This window comes from Aquila chrysaetos, chromosome 1 (assembly GCF_900496995.4).
Source record: "Aquila chrysaetos chrysaetos chromosome 1, bAquChr1.4, whole genome shotgun sequence".
In the NCBI taxonomy this organism is placed as follows: domain Eukaryota; kingdom Metazoa; phylum Chordata; class Aves; order Accipitriformes; family Accipitridae; genus Aquila; species Aquila chrysaetos.
In genome coordinates, this window is record NC_044004.1 from 78739900 (window position 1) to 78761306 (window position 21407).

Consider the following 21407-nt stretch of genomic DNA (forward strand, 5'->3'; position numbering starts at 1 on the left):
TATAAAATACTATCTGGAAAGATACTTCTATATCTTAAATGAATACTTTTTACATGTTTCCTTATGTTAATTTGCAGTTAATGAGTGGTAGGGACTTTGGGCTGAAAACGGACTTCAGGATTAAGTATGAATGTGTAAACACTTTGACCCAATTCTGTGTTTAAACCAGCAGCAGCAGCACCACTAGCATAAGCAAGGATTAGAGGCTCCACTTAATGGGAAAAATATTAAAATTTAGACAGATTTAGCGAGTACCTAATTTTGACAGAATTCCTTAAAGCATGTTGGGATACTCATTTCCTGAACCTGTTTGCACATAGTACTGGCTGTAAATCAACCCTGTCCTATAATGAAAGAAGCTTATTCCTGTGTTTACATAAAGTTTACCCAAACAGCTGTGAATATTTACCCATCCACATTTAGGTCTCTAATTTCACTTACTACGTGAAGAGGTGAGCACGAGAGACTGGAGACTGACATAGATGTCCTGAATTGCTTTTGTAGACATGCCTCTCTCCATTGAATAAACAATGTAAACAGGGAGAGGTAGTAGGTAACGGAGGGGTGTATGGATGTATATACACAAAACTAGTTGTAAGGTGTAAGTCAAGGATGTGGTAGTTTGGGATGCCAAAATAGTTTTAAGTGCTATGATTTTGGGAGGGCTGCACTACTACTAGGGAAAGAGGACAATAGTTCTTTTGCTTGTTCACAGGAATGTCGATCTAGTAACAGTGGAAATTTAAACCTTTATTGTGTATCATACTTCTATGTATTTCTTCAGCTCAGGTTTGTAATGATTCTTTAGGTGTGTATTCCTTTAAGACATCCTCCTAGGTTTCGTTTTCTTTTGGAGGAAGAAAAATTGGACTCTGAGTAATTTCACAGTGCTTTTTTTGAGTTCCAGGATGCAGCTACTGTGCTAGTAGTGGGGAGCTTAGAAACCTGTGGTAGAAATGATGGGTATAACAGTTAAAAACACTTAAATCAACATTTAATGGAAAACATGCTTTCAAGTTTGGTAGGAACACGCTTGAAAAAACTCTTCGGGTTTTACACAAGAGCTACATACTTCGTATTTATAACAAAAAACAGGATTCATATACATTTTGTGCCTTTGAATTCTTGTTTTGTGTGTTAGATGGAAACTTGTTGCTGTGGTTTCTGTGATTCCTCTATGGGGTTATTTAATGTGATTTTGTGTTGGAAGTATCAGAATAAAAATGGCTCCCACAACATGTGCTTTTAAACGTCTTTCAGATGTGGGTGAATGTTGGGTCATTTCAAAGGTGCAGAAGGAGATTAGTTCTTCAGTTTTCACAGGATTTCACTGGAAGATAGATAGTGGAGTTGCTAAGCGTATATTTGCTCTGTTCAGTGGAGCATTGTAACCCTAACTTAGCACTCATTACGCCCTTACAGCTACAGGTCTGAGAGGCAGGAACTATTAGTCTTCCTGTGGTACCTCTCTGATGTACTGCTTCTGTACAAGTACTATGCTGCTCTGTGTAGGTGCATGTGCAAGCCTGCTTTGTCACGTGCTTGGAGATGTTGGCACTGAGAAGTGTTATGCAATGTGGAGTTAGCTTAGATCTGTCTTTTGAAAAAGCTCAGACTATATGACTAAGTGATCATACGAAGAACATGGTTCCATTTTTCTTACAAGGGAACAGAAGAGTATCTGAGATTGAGGCAAATGTAGTATTGGATTGTGCTACAGATAAAAATAGTCACCTTTCATCCAGGTTAGATTGGATGAAGGTGCATGTTCTGTGCCATGTAATGTAGATTACTTCCATACAGGAGAAAGAAAAGTTTTTGTTCCATCTGCTCCTTTATTGCTGTGCATAGAGGATGAGATCAGAGAATAAAATATGAAGATATGACACTGAGCAGAAATAGGTCAGCAGACACAGGATTTTAAAGGTTTTATGGTTAATCCAGGTTTATTTGGTCTTGGCAAGCATAATGAATTGAAACAACTGTATTTCCTCAGTTTCTCTATTGGGAATAAGTAGTCTTGGGCTGGGTTTAAGCCTCCACAAATGCTATGGTAGGAAAGGCTGCCATGAAATATTCCATAAGAGCCCATCCTCAGTTGCTTTGATCATAGGGCTGTCCCCTGCTTTGACTGAATGGAAGCCATCTCTGATCTGGAACCTATTAGTAGGACAAAAAGGGACAGTATTAGAACTAATATGCTTGTTTGAAGGGATATCTCTCCTCACTAAGATTTGCATGGCTTTTAGTAATAGACCTAGCTTGTTTCAGGACCATTCACAAAAGAGGCAGATGATCTGTGTACCCTTGCATGTAGGTATGCCTAGTTAGGTGTTTTTCTTTGTAGTGAAGTTAAGATGTGCAGATGAATACTTGTATTTTGATCAAAAGACTAGGAGAACTGTCAAGGAGATGCTAAGAAGGAATTCTGTACAAATCACTGTGCTCTTCAGAACTATCACTCAAGTGGTGAGTGTTCTAAAACAGGGCATTTTTTAAAATAAACAACATGAATTTTGCGCTCGTGAAAGGTGCCAGATTGACAGCCCTAGAGACTGAACCCTTCTATTTATCCACAGAACAGGTACAGCACAGACAGCAGCACTGCGAGCTTCCCCACAGTGTCTCGTCAATATGTCTCAACCCTGTTCTGGAGGAACCACCTATTGAGGTGAGAAGGTAGTTCAGTCTCTTCATGTCCTGTCAATCCTTGGCCTGACTGCTGAGACTACCAAGCAGGGTGTCAACTAATGGAAACTGTAATGTAAACCTGTAGAAGCTGGACTGAAATGTTCAGCGGATTTTATGTAACATGCGGTATATTCCACACATTTGGTGGTGCTCCAGTTGCCTTTTTGCTTTAAGTGACATAGGCTGAGGTCAAGGAATTGACTTTGAATTCAAAGCCACTGTATACCGTTGCAAGTACTCTATCTAATGTTTTCGTACTGTTGTGTATGTAAGAGGACATTGTATTAAAATCAGTCTAGGTTCAAGGCCCTCAGTGTACATCTAAATAATTATGCTGAGCCCCCACAGTCCCTTTTTTCTCCGTAGTTTAAGGGATAGCTATAAATGTCATATGGTATTATGAATGGCAGAAATAGATTATATAAATATGTACTATACTAATATTTACCCCTAGTCTACAAAATTAACTCATTTACTTAATTTTGTGCATATTATAAAACACTGTCCATTCCCTTTTCCTCTTGGCACTGCAGCTTCTACTTAAGGTCCTTGTGAGCTAATACAATGTTTAGACACTGATGCTTTAAAAACTTGCTTTTCTTTGTGAAAATAGTAAGAAAGCGGGTAGATAATAAATTGTACGGATCAATTTACTATCTACAGTGGGACAGCACTTAATAACACTAGGCAACAGGGAAAGTGCTTTGAAATTTACAAAAGCAGAGTGAAGCTGGATGTTTCCCAAGCTCCAGAAAACAAATCTGCTTCAGCAACTCTGCAGTTTGAGAGAATCATTTAAGCTTAGCCTTTTCTTTATGGCTTTGAGGCTCTTTCTCAGCTATGACAAATTTTTCTACAGCAAACAAAAATCTTGGTACTGATGCTTCTATGGTTTTTTTCTGTTTTTTTTTTTTTTTCTCTTTTAATACAAGAAGCTGAAACAACGATATGTAAGACTAGTCTCATGATTTGAGAAATTCTCTTTGCCAAATTTTAGATACTATCTTGAGACAATCAGATCAGTTTTACCTTCAAACTTAACTGAGAAAAAGGGTTTTCTGTATATGTGTTTAATTTTAAAGCATTTATTCATATTAATAAGTACTTAAGGCCAGTGTTAGTACTGATGAAGAAGTGCAACTGAGCTTGTAGTGTTTTTTCCTGGTTATTCTGTATTTTTGTTTCTGTTTACATGCACTCCTCATGTAATGCTTCTGAGGACTGGGAAGGTACATTTATTTGGTAGATGCTGTGCTGACTTTCAGGATTCTAGATAATGGCAGAATGATTGTTTTAATTCTTCATCCCCTGATGTTTCAAATTGCTGTGATATCCCCTCCTGAATCCAGTCTAGAAAATTAGCTATAATTATTGTAATGACAACTAATTGATTTCCCTGAGCCTTTCCTCTGACATGTTGTCTTTCATCTGCAGACCCATTCTGAAGAGAGACCATTCCAGTGTGAGGAATGCAAAGCTTTGTTCCGAACCCCATTCTCTCTACAAAGACATCTGTTAATCCATAACAGTAAGTGCTAAGTCAGAGAGGAAAAAACTTCCTCAGTTCTCACATTTGACTGAGAAAAACAGACATATGGCACCTTGCTCCAATATGCAACTTGCTATATTAAATTAGTATTAAGATTCAACTCTAACCCCAGGGAGTTAGAAAATTCAGAGCTAAATTCAAACCTTGTCTTTAAATGCACTTAAATGCAAATCCAAATATGCTGTAGAAAATCTAGCAATGATTTGAGGTCTGATGACAAGAGATTTATTTCTGCATCAAGTGTGATACTGTTACCTCCGTTTTAAGAAAGGAGAAATGGAAGCAGAGATAACTTGGTGGCTTACTCAGGTTTTGTAGGTAATCCGGTTTAGAGCTTGAAACTGAGATTCTCTCTCATGTGCCAGCCTGGGCTAATGTTTCCTGCCGCTGGCATAGAACTAGCAGCCCAGAGAAGTGCTGTGGCCATTTCCCTCTCGAGTAACTTGTTCTTGGCATTATGTACTATTTTTTTAACTGACTGTGTAAAGATTTATTTTTGCTGGAATTTTCTCCGTCTTTAATATTTACAGAGTCCTAGACTACCATTCAACCCCGTGAATGTAAGCAATTTAGATTTTAGAAAATATTCATGATCTAAAATCCTTGTAGCTTAGAAGACAGTACTTTGATTTGGGGAATATTTACGTTGCTATAAGTAAGAAAACCACAAACCTTTCGTTTTTTTAATCCCGTATAACTGTGTTTCTGTTAGATGAATTATTAGACTGGCCTGCTTAGTTTGTTCTTTTACAATTATCGTTCAAAGCTTCTGCATTGAATTTTGTAAAATCTTTGTCCAATGTTAAAAATGACAGGGGGAAAAAGTTCACTAATGTGTATTCTAATGAACCAAGCATTTGCAGAATATCCAAAAGCAGTAATTAACAGTACACAGAATTGTAGGCCTTGGTAAAGGTCTCTCTAAAAACATATATTTTGACTTTTTTTTTAAGATGATGGGAACTCAAGAAATCTGAGATGTTTGAGTTAGGGTTGTGATTTGTGGCAGGTTTAGCTGTTCCTGAACCACCACTATTTAAGCAAATATTAAATATATCAGACTGTGAACTGCAGTGGCACAGATGTTGTCTAGTAGTCTTCCTTGGTGCAAAAGGAGACATGTCTTGCTGAAGGACAGAGTAGGTGTTTGAAAGTGGTAACTTCTGCCATCTTAGCTAAAACCTTCTCCAAAATGAGTCAAAACCTTAAACTGATAATATTTTGTGTTTTTATTAATCACAGGGAAGATTTTTAAACCATTTTTTGCTTACTTGGGGAAAAAAACCCCCCAAACTAACCAACTTAACAAGGAGGCCTTAATACAGCAGAATAGAAGTACAGCTTTTATAGTCATACTGTATCTCTCTTGTCTGTAGGGTCCCATAAAAGAAGTGTTGACAGACCAATAGCAAAGTGAAACTCATTGCTAGGATGAACTGAAGAATAAACAGTTTTCAGTTCAAGGCTGTGATTAAAACAAGGGGCTCTGCTGTTGTCTGCGAAGAGCTTGTGTTCCCAGTGAAGAAATGTAGAACTCTTCCCCTCATGACCTAACTCTGAGACTGACAAGTTGTGCTGCCATGATAATGAGTTTCTCATATTTGAAATAACTCAGAATTATAGACATTGTCCTGCTGCAGCTGGATGATAGTCCCTCCCATAGCACTGAAATATACCTGTTCTATAGAGAAAGGAGAGAAACAAACCAGAATTTCTAGATGTATCTAGCTGGCTTTACTGTTCTGTGCTGTAGGAAAGAAAAAATTTTTGTGAAGCTTGAAACTTCTAGGAAAAATTGAAGTTCAGCCTACATCATATATTTTTTTAAATTTAGTATCCCCTTGTTGTTTTAGAAGCAGGCACTCTGCAGAATGATGTAGAATGACCTAAATTTTATTTGACAAACTTAATTTACTGGAAAAAACCGTATTTCATAAACTGACTTTTCGGGTGTTCCTGTCTTGAAATTAGAAAAGCATCATGGATATAACTTTCAAAATTCAAGATCAAATAAGTCTAACAAATACTTCAAAAAAATTTCCAAACTCTTTTTTTTTTTTTCTCCTAGTTTCTAGCTGTGTAAATGTAACTTGTCTTCTGAGTCAGACAAGCTTTTCCCCTTAGGCGTGTTGCTGATAATACTTTTAGTAACTGTGTTCTCATTATGTCATTGGCAATGCTGGGGCTAACCCTTTATTCTCAGCTGTAGTGTTTAGGAAGGATATATGGTACATGATAAGTATATGGTAGCTCATACTTGGCTAATACTAGCTCATGAGGCCATAAGAGACCTGGCTAACGAGAATGAGTAACCCTGAGCATTTTTGCTTGGCTCATTCAGTTGTCTAGGGTTGTGCATGAACAGGATTGCATTTGTTGAGAAGGACATCATCCTTTTAATGTATTTGCTTTCCAGGGTAAAATCTACACACAGAATGTTTGTTAGTAAGAGAAATACTAATTAGCTCCTTCTACAGGGGTCAGCAGAAGTGGGCACTGAAGCTTGCTCAACAGAAGTAGCCCTGATTTTCATTATCTTGTTTTGTCATAAGGAGAGTGCATCAGTGGAGTAGATCGAGCCAGTCCCAGGAAATACACAGTATGTTGTGTATTTCTGTGGGAAAGCACCTTAGGATATATTATTTCAGTGCTCTGTTTCCATCTTTGGAGGCATTTACAGATAGTGATATCATAGTTCCATGTTAAGTACTTTGAAAAAGTTTCCCTCCTTTGGTAGTTTCAAGAGCTGAATGAAGTCAATGATATACTTTCTTGTTTACTTCATTCTGCCTAGGCCAGAAAAGAATCTATGTATATCTTTTGCTATTTTATTTTGTAACAAACCTCTTGATTTAGCACAATGCAAACCTGTTGACTGAAAATACATAATGGAAATTCTTTATTTCTTATACATTAATATTAGAAGTTTATTTGGTAACTTTCATCTTACTCTTATCTGCCAAAGGCAGCGGAAAGAGTTTGTGTTTTGACAGTGATAGTTCAAGCAACAGACGTGCTCTTACATTTACCATGTGAAATCTGTTTGTTCTTTATCACAACAATGAGGTATCATGAAATAGGTTGCGTAGCTCTATTTTTTCCTGCAGTCTTCTACAAGAGGATTTCCAGAGCAGCTCAGGGAGTTTTAGCACTCACAACTTGTTTCAAGTGACTTAAACTTCTGCTTTATGCCATTTAGGAACCTTCTGAAACTCCTTCCATAGTTGCGTATGAATGGTACTTTTTTATTAAGTTTTCATGTATCTTTGTCTATGGCTTAAAAAAAAAAGACAAGACATAAAGACTGTTCAGTGAGCCAACTGTGAGTGGAGAGAGTGTTCCAATGGCCCTCCTATAATGAGATATAGGGTTTCTGCTAAATAAGGAAGCTGAGGAGAAACACTGATTATTTGCCTTCATCCAGGATAACATTTGAAAAAATACCCAATTCCAGGCTTCCCATTACTTTGCATGTTGAAAATTTTGCTAATCTGATGCCAGGAATGCCAGGACTCGGCCAAATACATACTTGGCATTGCAACTATATATAGTTGAAGAGTATTATAATATGTACACACAGAGGAGATACAGTTGAACAGTATGTTAGTTCTGAAATTCCCTGACTTTGGAGGTTTTTTATTTGAAAACTGGTCGATCTTTTACTACCTTATTATTTTTTTATTGCTGTTTGAAAGTAATTTATCTTCTCGAATCATAGTAGAAGTGCAGTACTGAAAATGATAGGTGTGACTGCAAACAGAACTTTAGGATAAAAAGGACAAATCCTTCTGAAACTCAACAAATGTTGGATCATGTCTTAAACCATAATGATATCATGTAAATTTATGGAAATCAAACAAATATTTCTTGCTTCAGAAGACATGGCAATTTGTTCAAATTATGTCTGGTATTGCTGCTTTTTTTTTCAATATATTATCAGACTTGGAGCTAAGTCATTAAAAGCTGGGAAGAAATAAATGACTACCTAAAAAAAAAAAAAAAAAGAAAATCCATGAAGCCTAGAATTTCTTATAAGAAGTAACTTTTAAAAGAAATTACTTGAGTATTTTTCCTTTATTGAAGCAGTAGAAAATTTTGTTACTTTACTGAAAATAGTAATGACTTTTTTTTGTTAGCATGGTAGTCTCATGTGCCCAAGACAACAACTGAAGTGATTCACTGAACAGTTAGAAGCAGTATCAGTGTTAAACCTCCACATAGCAGCATATTAAATTGCATCCCTGTTGACCTTGACAATTTTTCTGAATAGGTACACTGAAACTATTTTAGGATAAGTCAACTTACACTATTAATACTTTTTAGCATATTCTTGTGTCATCCAAGACAAAACCAGTTTTGTTTCCAAACCAACTGAGAATGAGTGGTTGGGGGGGGGGGGGGCAGTTATGCTTGATTTATGGGGGAGAGAAACAGGTTATCTAGGCTTTGGAATGTCTGTGGGTACTTGAGGCACCACTGTATTGATAAGCCTCACTTACATGTATTATACATATAATATATAATAAAAATGTTTTTCGGTGCTTCAACATGTAGCATCAAATGGGCTTTAATATGCAGCACACTGAAACCAATTTCCATTCATATTGGCCTTTGCACTGGGACCAAGGCTGGGATGATTTTATCCTTTAATGAGCTATAGCAAGGAAATAAGTGTACCTCTACGTGTGCATCATTGCTACTGGAAAAATTAGCTTGTGTTTATACAAGTCTGCATCTTATATGGATCAGGAGGCTGCAGATCAGACCTTTGTCCTGAAAAATAAGAAGTGGAGAATAGTCCTTAGATTATGGTGATCTTTCTTTGTAATGTAACTGCTTGGCAAGTTTTCTGGGATACAGGCACCTGATTTCCAGTTTAGGCTGTGTATTTTTGAATGAATGCCATATTGCAGATGTTTAACTTGTAATTTTAATCAAGAAGTTAACAAATAGAAGATAATATTCTCTTCTGCATTCACAGTAGTGATAAAGAGAAGGTTCATTATAATGATTTCTCTGAAGAATCACATGTGTGTCCCCCCGCCCACCCCCGCCCCCCCCCCCCCCCCCCCCCCCCCCCCGATGTATGCATATTTTCAGAATACAATGTCTCTTCCCCTCTCTTGGGTAATTCATTGAATTTTAAAACTATTAGCAATATTAACCTGGCCTCTGCCATAACCTTCAACGACATCACCACAGTTTGAATACTGCTATAACATCTAAAAGTTATTTCATCTTTGTCATATGACATTGCCTCTATTGATGTGAATGAGATGGGTTACTCAAAGCAAGTATTTCTTGGTTTGAGAATTCTTTTAAATTCAGGAAGATGTCTCTTACCATTTAAGTTACAAAAGTTGAAGCCTATTTCATCTTTTTACTTGTTAGCATAAAGAGAGTCTGTTACCGGAGGTGCTGATAAAACCTGTGCTCCGTTTCACTGGAAGCCATTTCCACCGGTTGCCATTTCGCCATTGGCTATAGAGTTTAAACTCTCATTTTTGGCTATGTTGTTGTCATTACTACTTAATTTCCCAATGGCATTTTTACCTGATGTGATGCTCCTTTTCTTTCTGTTCTCAAGACCTAGCTTTTCATTTCTCTTTGCCTCTTTTATTCATTTTTCTAAAACAATAAGCATTAGTGTATTTCCACAAAAATCTGGTATCTTTAAACCTTGTTTTTATAAGGTGAGAGGACTTTCAAGTGTGATCACTGTGATGCTACTTTCAAAAGAAAGGACACATTAAATGTTCATATTCAAGTTGTACACGATGGACATAAGAAATACAAGTGTGATCTCTGTGACAAAGCTTTTGTGACACCCTCGGTCCTGAAGAGTCACAAAAAAGTAAGTAGAATCAGTTCTATCATACTTCTGTGTCCTTAAGGTTGTGACTAAATATAAAATCCCTATATGCTTCTGCATTTCTGGCTTTTCAGTAGAAAGCTGTGATGGTTCTTAACATCCTAAAACGCTTATTGCAATAGTGGGATTATTGGTCGCATGCAGAATCTGCAGCGGGTGCATGTGTATAAATCCAGTGTAGGTACTCCAGCATTAGGTGTGTGGCACGATGGGACTTGCTGCATTGCTCTTACCAAACTCCTTTCCACCAATCTCTGTAATGGAATTGGGGTAAACTTTAAAAGAAAGCTTGCTCACTAGTTTGGCCTGAGGTAAGATTTTTGTTACAGGGAAGAAATGTGAAGAAAATAATTGAATCAAGAACAAATTAGCACAGGTGTTGCCACCAAATGCAGATACCTGGAATCATGGATGAGCTGTGCATAAATTTTAAACTTTTCCTTAGATTTCTTTCTAAGAAGTTCAGTATGACTTACTATTTCATGTTAAAAATGGCCATATACATATATGTATTTGTATTTTAATGGAAAGCAGCTAGCGTTTATCATTTTTCTTTTTTTTGACATTCCTTCTTAATTGTAATTGCTATTGCTTTGTGCTGCTGTCAGACTAGGACTAGCTGTATGTTTGTGAGCCTTGTAGCTGTGATGTATTGCTCCTGGAAATCCTTTTTTTTTTTTTTTCCCACTTGTTTGGAATGAATAAATAGCTGTCTGTCTGTCTGTTGTTGTGAGAGATATAAGTGATCTCTAAAGAACTCTATCCTAATCAACAGGGATTTAACATTCATATCCCTAATGTCAGGGAATGAAAACTATGCAAGTCTGTCCAGTATTGGAATGATATCTCATTTACGCTTCCTTCAACTGCAGCATAATATGTGCTATGTGAGATAAGGTTTTTATGTTGTAATGAAGAATTTTGTCACCTCAATATCTTTCATAAAAGTAAGACTTAATTTCTGTATCTCAAGAGTCATGTGCAAAGCTCGAAACCCAAATAGTCAGCTATACACATAATTTAATGTGTTATCTTTCCTATCCCATTTAAATCTATACTTACAAATAAGTAATCCAAAATTCACCAGTAAAAGAGCAGTCACAGTTGTAAGGAAAAATTATTCAATAGGCTGATAAATCTTCAGTTCAGAATTGCACATTGAAAAATTATGAGAACCCATGTATGTATGTAACTTCAAGGTGGTCTTGCTGTTGACCACACAGGTTGGATGGGAGATTTTGTGATTTTTTTTTATTTTTTTTTTTTTCATTTTTAAATAATTCTTCTTATATCAGCAAGGCACTCCAGCCTTAAAAGCTTGATTTCAACAGACAAGCTCAGGGTATGATTTAGTTTTAGTGACAATTACAATATACTTCTTGTGATCAATTCTCTAAATGCAGTCTGTTTCTAGCATTTATTACAAACTAGATAGGATCCAGTATGCAATTTGTGTTGCCTGAAATCACTGAGAACTTGCACTCTGAAGGATTGTTGTCTGTCACACCTCAGATGAACTGATGGCTGTGTTTCATTCGTATGAGACAGTCAGTCAGAAATCATATGCACAGATCTCCACAGAGACCTTCTAAAGCTCCAGTTCAAGTTTTCAACAGGAAAAGTTATATTAGGCTAGGTAAACTATTTTCACTACCTTTCATAATGTAATAAAATTCTGTGAAATTATAAGCTTTTAAAAAAGGACCGATTTATGAAGATTAACTTTATTAGGTAACCAAATTATTGTTTGCTGGTTTGGAAACCCCTATTACAGATATCAAACTGAAAAATAGGTGTCTTACTCTTGCAATCATGAAAATACACAAAGGTGAATCGGGCATTTTTAATAGTAACTATTTAGGAAATAGTAAATTTAAGAACTGAAAAGCTACTTTATTTTGCCATTAGTAATGAGATTTGTTTAGAAATTTTAGAAGAAAATTGAAAGAACACCTACAGCTAATACCTTAGAATCTCTGCCTGATGTGATGGTATAAAATATATAATGCAGATAATAGTGGTCAGTGTCAACACAGTTGAAATATTCCATATTTCACTTCTTTTAAAGCTATGCTGAATTTTTCATTCTTGTCTATCCTCACCCCATGTAGACTCACACAGGAGAAAAAGAGAAGATTTGCCCATATTGTGGACAGAAGTTTGCAAGCAATGGAACACTGAGAGTTCATATTCGAAGCCATACAGGTACAGTATTGTTTATTGTAATGAACAGAGAAGACTTTCTAAATATATAACAAGGTATCTGTAAGTATGTCCACAACTTGTCTATCTACAAACAGAAATGCAAATTTACAGGTAGGCCTAACATAGCATCTTCTTCAGACATTTTACCTGCTTAATGTGTAAAACCAGGTTCTGTTCTCAACTGTAATTATGTATGAATGTGTGTGTGTGTATATATATCATTATTTATATGTATATACAATATGAGTTCATTAGTCTCTGTGGCTGCTGAGGTGTTTTGAAACTCTGATTTCATACTAATGTAACTTCTCAACTTATCACAACCTGCATGTTACCCAAGTTAGAATGTTATACCTTGAGTATGCTTTAACTCAAAATTTATTTTCTATTGCAACATCTGACTCTGTTGGGCTCCGAATATGCCTGGGTCTGAGTTATGCAACTTATTTTATATTGCCATTCAGACTGCATTACTGTTTCCCTATCGTGTTATATATGTGCTTCTGTAAACACACTGAAAATAAATTAGTCGTTGTCATGTTGATAGGTTTCATTTTGTGAGCTTACGCTTTCATTCAAGTAAGTGGCAGGCAGCAGAAAGGGGTTTCTTTGTGATAATTTGTTTCCAACATAAAATGGTCAAAGCATCAGTTAACAAATAGCCTTCCTATGACACTCCATTCACTTCGCATAAGCAAATTTGGTTTGCAGGGAGACGACAGAATTGGTGTTTTTAATCATTTGGCTTTCTATTATGTTTGGAAAAGTCTTAATCACTTCAGTCTATCAAGACCACCTCTTAAGATTACAGGTTTTACTAGTTTTTGATATATTGTGATTTTTGGATTTGACTGCTATAGACACTAGCAAATTTTTATCCTGGGCCTGCAGTCAGGATAAAAGGCTAAAACTGACTTCTTTCTTTAGCTCTTATTCTTTACTAAATTCCACATTTGGAACATTTATCCCTCATAGCAGCTGTATAAAAACATATACATATAAGCCTCTGTGTATGCATTCTGCTTGGGTGATTTCGTATATACTGTGTAATCATAGACACAAAAGACACTGAAGGTCAAAGCTGGCAAGACCCAGAATTGCAATGCAGCAGTTCTGTCCATTCCTCCTCTTTATTTTGTTCTTTATTCTACAACTCCACCTTATTAACTCCTTTCAAAGTCTGTCCTGCACAATCTCACCTGTTCTGTCTTTCTTTTCAGTCTTCTGTCCTGTACGCTGTGGGTTTCTCTTCTTTTTTTGACTTCTTGAAGATGCAGAGAAGAGAAAGAAAAAAAACAAAAAACCCAACACTCATGGATCATGTGATATGAGGATTTAGAGAACCCTGGTAAACTGTGCCTTTTGGAAGGACCAACCACTTACCCACCTGGCCTGTACTTTAATCAGGTAGATGGAAATAAAAGGAGGCAATTCAATAGCATTGTTAGTTAGTCACTCAGCACATCAGTCTAGGCCTCTAGGAATATGACTGGCTTGATTTCTAATCTGTGTTAACTGTTTTTATGAAGTTATTTTGCTGTTTTTATTATGGATATTTCTTTACCTTCACTTTGCCATCCCATGAGGAGCTACATTACCCTTCAATTTTCTGATATTTTGGCATACTAGACTTTCATGAAACTTACAACTTTTATAGATTTTTTTTTTTTTTTCCGATGCTTAAAGGAATATTAAAATGTTACTCTAATTCTTCATTAAAATCTCTGGATTCACACTTCAGTGTTTTTTGTGGGCAAGTCTGCTTTATTGACTTTACTAGTGTGGTGCTTTTGTTTTTTCTTATTTCACAGGCCCTTTCCTTAAACTTTAGGTATGTTTTCTGTGTACTATTGATGTTATACATCAGATTGCACAGAGTAGAAACACCCTAGTTTTTCAAGTTGATAGTGCAGATGGCTCTTGGGAAAATGCTTTATAGCTGTCTGAGTGAAAATGCTTTTCACACATGTGCTGCTACCAGTTACATTTAATGTTTCAGCTTTCTCAAGCAGGCTTTCCTAAATTTAGGAGTTAGGCTAAGGTGAGTTTCATGAAACCACACACCAGAGACCTCTAACCTTGACTATAGAGCCTTGCAAAATTTGTAGCCACTATTATACGAGAAACAGTAGACTTTGACATTTTGAACTTACTTGAAGTAGAAGGGTACTGAAGATTTCCAGTACATTTGTAAATTAAATATGGTGGGAGAAACTACCTTGCCAGGAGATGATACAGGTTGGAATTATGGGAATACACAGTGTGAAAACAACTTAGGAAGGAATAACACTGCAGAAGGAGGGAAACTTTCAAGGCCTTCCAAGGCCTCTTTCTTTACCTAAAAAGCTAGAAGCACTCATTTTAAAGAGAGTTACTCATTTGGGAAAAATGCCTTGCTAAATTCATTTATAATGACCTGTGATAAGTAAACTCTGATCCTCTCCTCTTCCAGTCTAGCTGCTATTGTGATGTCAATCACATTTTTGGTGGAAAATTTTGTGATTCACATCCTTCACTCTGAGAATCAACTGAAATACATTTTCATGGTTATTTTTGATGTCATTCTATTATGATTCCTCACCATTTCTTGATTATCCCAATGAAATGTGAAGAAAAAAAAAAGGGGGGGGGGGAAGTTGCCACTAAGTTGTGACTTGTGGTTTAAAAAAAAAATCATCTGTAAGTTGTACAGCAAAATGCCTGACATGAGGTTTAGTAAGAAAATGCCGTAGTTAGATTCACGTTGTACTTCTGGAGAGGTGGTTTTGACTTGTGCTGCACCTGAAGACTTCAGCCAAGTTGTTGGCGATCATAATACGTGCAGACTAATCACAGGAGGAGATTGTTGTCCAATGTTCAGTGGGCCTGAGGAAGCATAGCTTTCTGAGGAATAGCTTGCATCATTTGCAAAGAAAGTAAGGGTAGTGGGTGAAGGGAAGCTATGTCATCTGCAAACAGTACAAAAAAAGTTGAGTACTCATTTGATGGCTTTTAGTAATAAAGTTTACTGCATTGTGAAAATCCTTGATAACGTTTCAAGGATTTTCTGAGCAGTAAGAAATTTTCGGTTCATCAAACAGTGGAGCTACAAACTTATTTTATTCAGTGATGGATGTTTGGTTTCTAAATGTTGCAGTGTTGAATACTTCATGCTCTTGGTATCTATTAAATTCTGTGGTTTTGAATTAATCAATTCAAAACTGTCCCCTCCTTTTTTTTTCTGTCAGACTTCAAAGTATCCCTTTTCATTTTGAGCTAGAAGTGAAACAACCCGCCACTGTCTGTTTTCAAGAGATGATTCATCTTTGTGAAAAAGCCTTCAGCTAGGGCTGAGCTTTTGGTGCAACTAAGCAGTACACCGTAAGTGTAAATATTGCAAAGACCTTCATGTCTTAGTGATTACAACTGATTAGGTTTGAGGTCTGGGTGCAGACGTTTGTGTTATCCCATTTTCTGTGCACGTGGTCAGCTAGACTTTGTTTTATTAGCTGCTTTGTGTAAGAGGCTTTGTTCTGTATTTACAAAATAAAGCCAGGCAGAGTTCTTTTAAAGAGAGTTGTGTATCAATTTTCATCCTTTTTTTATTTATAAAGCTGTTATTTATAAAAGTCGAGGTTCTTGGGTACACTTCTGGTTCTGCTTTGGAATTGTATTTTTAATATGCTTAATAATCCATATACAAAAACAGAAGCTCAATGGGTTTTAGGCTTTTATTTAATACGCAGCACGTGTTCTTAAATATTGTTACTCACAGATGCATGCATGTTTCCTTGATAAGCAATTTTCTTTCCTCTTTTATCTTAGAATAAGACTCTGTAAATGAGCCCTAACAGTACTTGGCCTTTTGCAGAAACTGAGCTGGTTTGGGGTGAGTGAACATGTCTGCATGTGCATGTATAGAGGGAAGGGGTTGATGTTTGCATCTGAACCTAGCATATTGCTCTGTAATTCATCATCTGGGTTTCCAGCCTTGGCATGACAGAGACAGCGCTCTGTAGGTCAGCTGAAACACTATAGCACATTCTCCCTCTGCTGTATCCTGTTGGTTTATGACTTCTTAGGGTCAGAGGGAACTGGGGTTAATTCAGCAAAAGAATCCTCCGACTGTGATATAAATTCCTTGGCTTGTTCATAAATTGTAAAAGAAATTCTATGGTCTGCTCCTTGGGCTTGAAAACTGGGGGCCAGGAGGTTAATTACTTCCTTAAAGTTTCAAGCAGCTTTCGGTGCTAACAGTTAGTGGCTGTGGTTTGTGCAGCTTTGCAGTTGCCTTATACATAGGTATTTAAATATGTTAATTGCTGTCTCGTGTGTGTGTGTGTGTATGTATTTGTGTGTGCCTATGTAATATATATATATACACACACACATGCATTTTATCTGTCTGATACTTATACTGTTGCTTTCCTAATTACTTGTATCCTGATCCCTTCCATCTTTGGGATGTAGCACATCAAGTTGTGGAAGAATGAAAGTTGTGGGGTAGTTTATATTTGCAGGTTAATTTATATTTGAGTTAAGAGAATTGAGTGTTTTAACTGTAATTCTGTCCTTTCCATACTGTCTTTTACCTACTCTGTTACATAGGGACTGGTGAGGGACAACTGATGACCATACATGTCTTCCAGAAAATGCTTACGCATGCAAATATAGGTTAAACGTAACCTTTTTGCTTTTTCCATCACATTTAGTCAAAGTCCTGATAAAAAGCCAGTAAAATATCTATGAATTTACACCTGTCCTAAATGTTTTCTGAAAAGATTAAAGTTTCTATTCTATACCATTTAAAAGCCATGACTTAACGTGGCATTCTTACATGTTATGTTCTCTGGTATGTGGAAAAAGCAGCTTTACTTTGTAAGAACGAGTTGAGAAGGTTTTTTGTAAATTTGCTTCCATATACGTGAATAAAAGATAATACCAAGAGATGACATTAAAACAGCAAAAAGCATTCAGACTGTGGACTTCCATATCCTTTGTGTCAACACAGTGAAGCTTACCTTTTCAATTTCCATTTCCATAATTAAAGGCTATTTTATAAGCTCATGAAAACGTTTCATCATGATTGTCCCCTATAACTTTAGGTGCTGATTGCCTTCTTGAGATATCTCTCATCCTCTGCATTGAGAGCCTGATGTTATGGTCCTAACTTTGCCATCGTAGTCACATTTCTACAATTTGATTAACTAGGCATTTAAGCATATTTAAAATCATATTTACGGTCCAACTGTATAAAAATGCAGGTCCCAATTTTGCACTTTCATGTAAAAATTCCTGAGTAACCAAATAAAATATTAGTTGTGGAGTTACAATAAAAATCTTCAGTTATTAATAGTAGTTCAGTCATCTGTGAACATAAAAGACTTCCAAGTAGTTGAAGGAAGTAATGAGTTGAAGTACAGTATAACTCTTGTTTATTGCTGTATAAAATATGTCTCCAAAGTTTTAATAGCTAAACAGGCAACTGTTTGTTCATGTACATAAGAAATAATGTAGAGCCAGGATCCTCATTCTAGCAAATCTGGCAAATTACCTTATAAGTAATTTATATTTTCTTACATTAAAAAAAAAAAGATAAAAGGGAAGCTTCCTCTCATATCACCATGAAGTATGTGAAAAAATGTATCTGTATCTAGTCAGTGAACAGCTTGCAAATGTCTACAGATAGGTTGTTTCTATTCAATAACTTATAAATGATCTCTCTTTTATCTACTGAATTTAAAAAGGAGCTTGCAGAAGGCCTCAAAGGTAAAGGATTCTGCATTTCTAAACCTTTCAGTTTATACATCATTGTCCTATTTATCTCCAGGCAACAGTTAAATCTTTAAAAGTACCTGTAAAGTTTCATGCAGCTGTCAGCTTCTTGTCTGCTTCCATGAATGAATAAATGTTCTTATAAGGGATAGATTATTCGAATGCTAGTGACATCTTTAGATCAAATGAATTACTGATAGATTAATGCATATACTTTAAAAGATTTGGTTGACCGTTGGGTTCGCTGAAGTCATTGGTGTTAATGCTCCGATCATAGGGAAACCAAATTGCCTAATTCCACTGATAGATGCAAAGAATGCAACTGTTTTATTCTTTAAAGTAAGTGTGTTGGGGTTTTTTTGGTGACTAAAATCTTAATACCACTGTAGAACTGATGAGAGTCTGTAAGTAAGTAATAATGGTGGTTATCTCATGCTTTACTGTACAGATTCCGATAGCCTTCTTATTTTGTATGGTCCTTTACTAATCTTTATAATTTGTTTAGTTACAAATAGCTAAACCCTCAAATATATCATGATAATTTTTATGGACCAGATAGGACAAACGTTTTGACTATTGGTCTTAACTACAGGTACTCCGAATTCTCTGAATAAACCCAAAACTTTGCAGAAAACAAGCCTTCTCAGCTGTGAAAATAGTGCTTCTGTGCCTCAAAGAATAAGACATGGCTAAGTACTTACAAGAAAGATTATTAATAGAAAAAAATGGTTTAAGCAATCTGTTTTTCCCTTATTTTGAAAAGAATAGCATTTGAGGTTTTTTTCTTATTAAATATGTGACCATTTTTAGTGGATGGGAAATGCATTTGGTTGACTTAGATAAAAACAATTCTGGTTCTCCCTTGTGCCTGGAAAATACACAAGTATTGGAGCTTGGTTAGAAAGCATTCACAAATACACAGGCTTAGTGTTGTTAATCATTGATGAAGAAAAAAAAAGCAGAAATATTTAATCTCTTGTCTTCAGAGTCTGCTAAGTTTGAATGTTGATTAAAATTAAGAATGTGTAAGAAATGTCTCTAATTGACCCATACCTGAGTACTGTTTTTCTATTTCTCTCAGGCAGCAAGACTGTTCTCCTCAGAGCAGTCAAAGAGCTATCACTTTCTTTTATCTGGCTGACCGTGAGTGTAGAATTGCATGTATATTTGGTGTTTCTGGGTCTTGTCTCAGCTGACATCCAGAAATATTTTATCTTTCCAATCATGAAGCTGTTTGGTTCTTGGCATGAGATAGCTACTCCTGTGTGGGTACTTCTGTACCTTCTGAAGTGCACCTTAGACTACTGTTTTTATTGTCTAGTCCAGATGAAGACTAGTCCAGGTGTCATAAAGAGAGCAGCTAGCTGCTGCAGTTGGCCAAGCTTCTTGATTACTCACCCGTTATTTTCCCTTCCTAGAATACCTGGTCAAAATTATAAAAATGTTTAAGAGACCTAGGGTATTAAATGCTTGTGAAAATGTGACTTGGTATCTAGAAAACTGCCACCTCTACACAAGAGGAAATTTATTATTTTAATGAAGTGTTTGTCTTCTCAAGGGTCATTTGACATGCTGTACAACATCAAGGCAGTGAAATTTACTGAATAGTTTCCTGAAGTATGAATATTTAGTCTTCATTCAATAATTGGTTTTCTAGCATCTTCTAATTTAAGTTCTGTTGAAATCACTTGGTTCCTTGAGTTCCTGTTTAACTTAATTTTAATTCCTAATGAAGTTCCTTTCTTGTGGGAGAAATTAAGTTCTGTGTATCTTGGGTTTCTTTGTCTATGTGTACATATTTGTGTAATATATTAACTGAATTCTGTACAGTTAAGGACACAAACTTCCTTTTTAATTTGATGGGAACACCATATACAGAGCAACAGCAGCTGAAGATAAATGTGTAAAGCTGTCAAGTGCTCTATATGGACAGATAATGTTCTAAAGCATATGTCACAGATTATAATTTTGTTATATCCGTTAACCTTTTGCCCATCCTTACTTGCTGTTGAATGCTGTCATCACCCCAGATTATCTCTGACTAAAAAAGCCCTCTTGCAATTCCCATTCTGGGCTGCCCTGTTGATCATCTGGTATGGAGTGTTGCATGTGTGATCCAGATGGCCCCCTTGTCTCCGAATTCCTCCCCAGGTAAACTGCCTTCTTTCCACCATAGTTGAGCGACGGTGGAGTCTCCCTTCTTCCCCTCTCCCCTACCCCAGTCTTAAGTTAGGTCTTTAAAAAGGATTATACTTTACCATGAGTGTTCTGAATATTGACATTTTGAAGTAATACACTCATATATACATATATATATATATGTTTTTTTTTTTTTTTTTAAGAAATAATCTTCTAATCCTTATAATAAGTAGTTCAACATCTGAAAAGGAGTTATATTTAGAAGATGGTAGATGGTCTGTGGAAGATTGAGGGACCACATTGCCATAATTATTTGTTAATTTTTTTAAAGAAAAATGAAGAAAACAATTCCTTTTAAGTTACATACACTGCACATGATCGGATGTTCAGTGCAGTCTGTCATAAGTCTTTTTCTGATGTTTGTGAGTGTTGACCTAGACCAGTGGTGCTGAATACCCCAACTGACCAAGCATAGACGTATTAAAAAATATTAAATCCCCACCTTGATAATTTCTCTGCATAATTCAAATTCTTCATTCCTTAATACAGCAGTTTAGTTCCAATAGAGACAGAAAGCCAGGGAATTCATACATGAAGGCTAACATACATACCTGAGAATTGTATACAAGTGACCAAGCGAGCTGCATGGGAATGGGGAGAGTAAATACGACTCCAAATTTAACAGAATGAAATAGAAGTAATGCCCATATATGGTTTGAAAGAGCTCTGTGAGACTGCTTCCAAAACTGACTGTAGTAGTTCATCAAATGCATACTTTAGCATGCTGTTGACATCTTCTCTGTGCCTCTGTTTCTTTTTTGGTTTGCTGGTCTCTTCAGACACTTTTGTTACAGTCTCTTCAGGTTAGGACTATTTCTCTGTTGCATGTTTCATTTGTCTGATTTGATGGGAATATGTTTGTCACCTGTAAAGTACGTATTTGGTTGATATTACTTGAGGTCATTGTTTCAAAGTAATCACTAACATTGGTGTTTATATCAGGTTTCCATCTGATTTTGCAATTAGCTTTTTTCGTGGCTAAATTGACTACAGGGAATGCAAAATACAGCATGAAAATAGCAACACATATGACTCATTTGAATTATTGTGTCTCAAAGTCTTTATGAAATGTCTAGCTGTAGCCACTGAAATCTTGAAGAACTAATGTGTATTTGGTCTTGTTTCTTAATTGTTTTG

At 36.1% G+C, this 21407-nt stretch overlaps 1 protein-coding gene across 5 annotated transcripts in view; it reads left to right on the forward strand.

Annotated features, from left to right (window-relative positions):
- Positions 1 to 21407, forward strand: part of PRDM5 (PR/SET domain 5) — an 89595-nt gene that overhangs the window by 43684 nt on the left and 24504 nt on the right. For 4 of the 5 annotated variants that reach the window (XM_030027590.1, XM_030027620.1, XM_030027610.1 and 1 more), the window contains 3 exons: positions 4126 to 4219; positions 9934 to 10094; positions 12224 to 12317. In XM_030027590.1, the coding sequence (XP_029883450.1) occupies positions 4126 to 4219; positions 9934 to 10094; positions 12224 to 12317 (349 nt within the window). Of the gene's footprint in view, positions 1 to 2579; positions 2672 to 4125; positions 4220 to 9933; positions 10095 to 12223; positions 12318 to 21407 lie in introns of all 5 variants that reach the window. The other variant, XM_030027600.1, reaches the window with a different exon arrangement.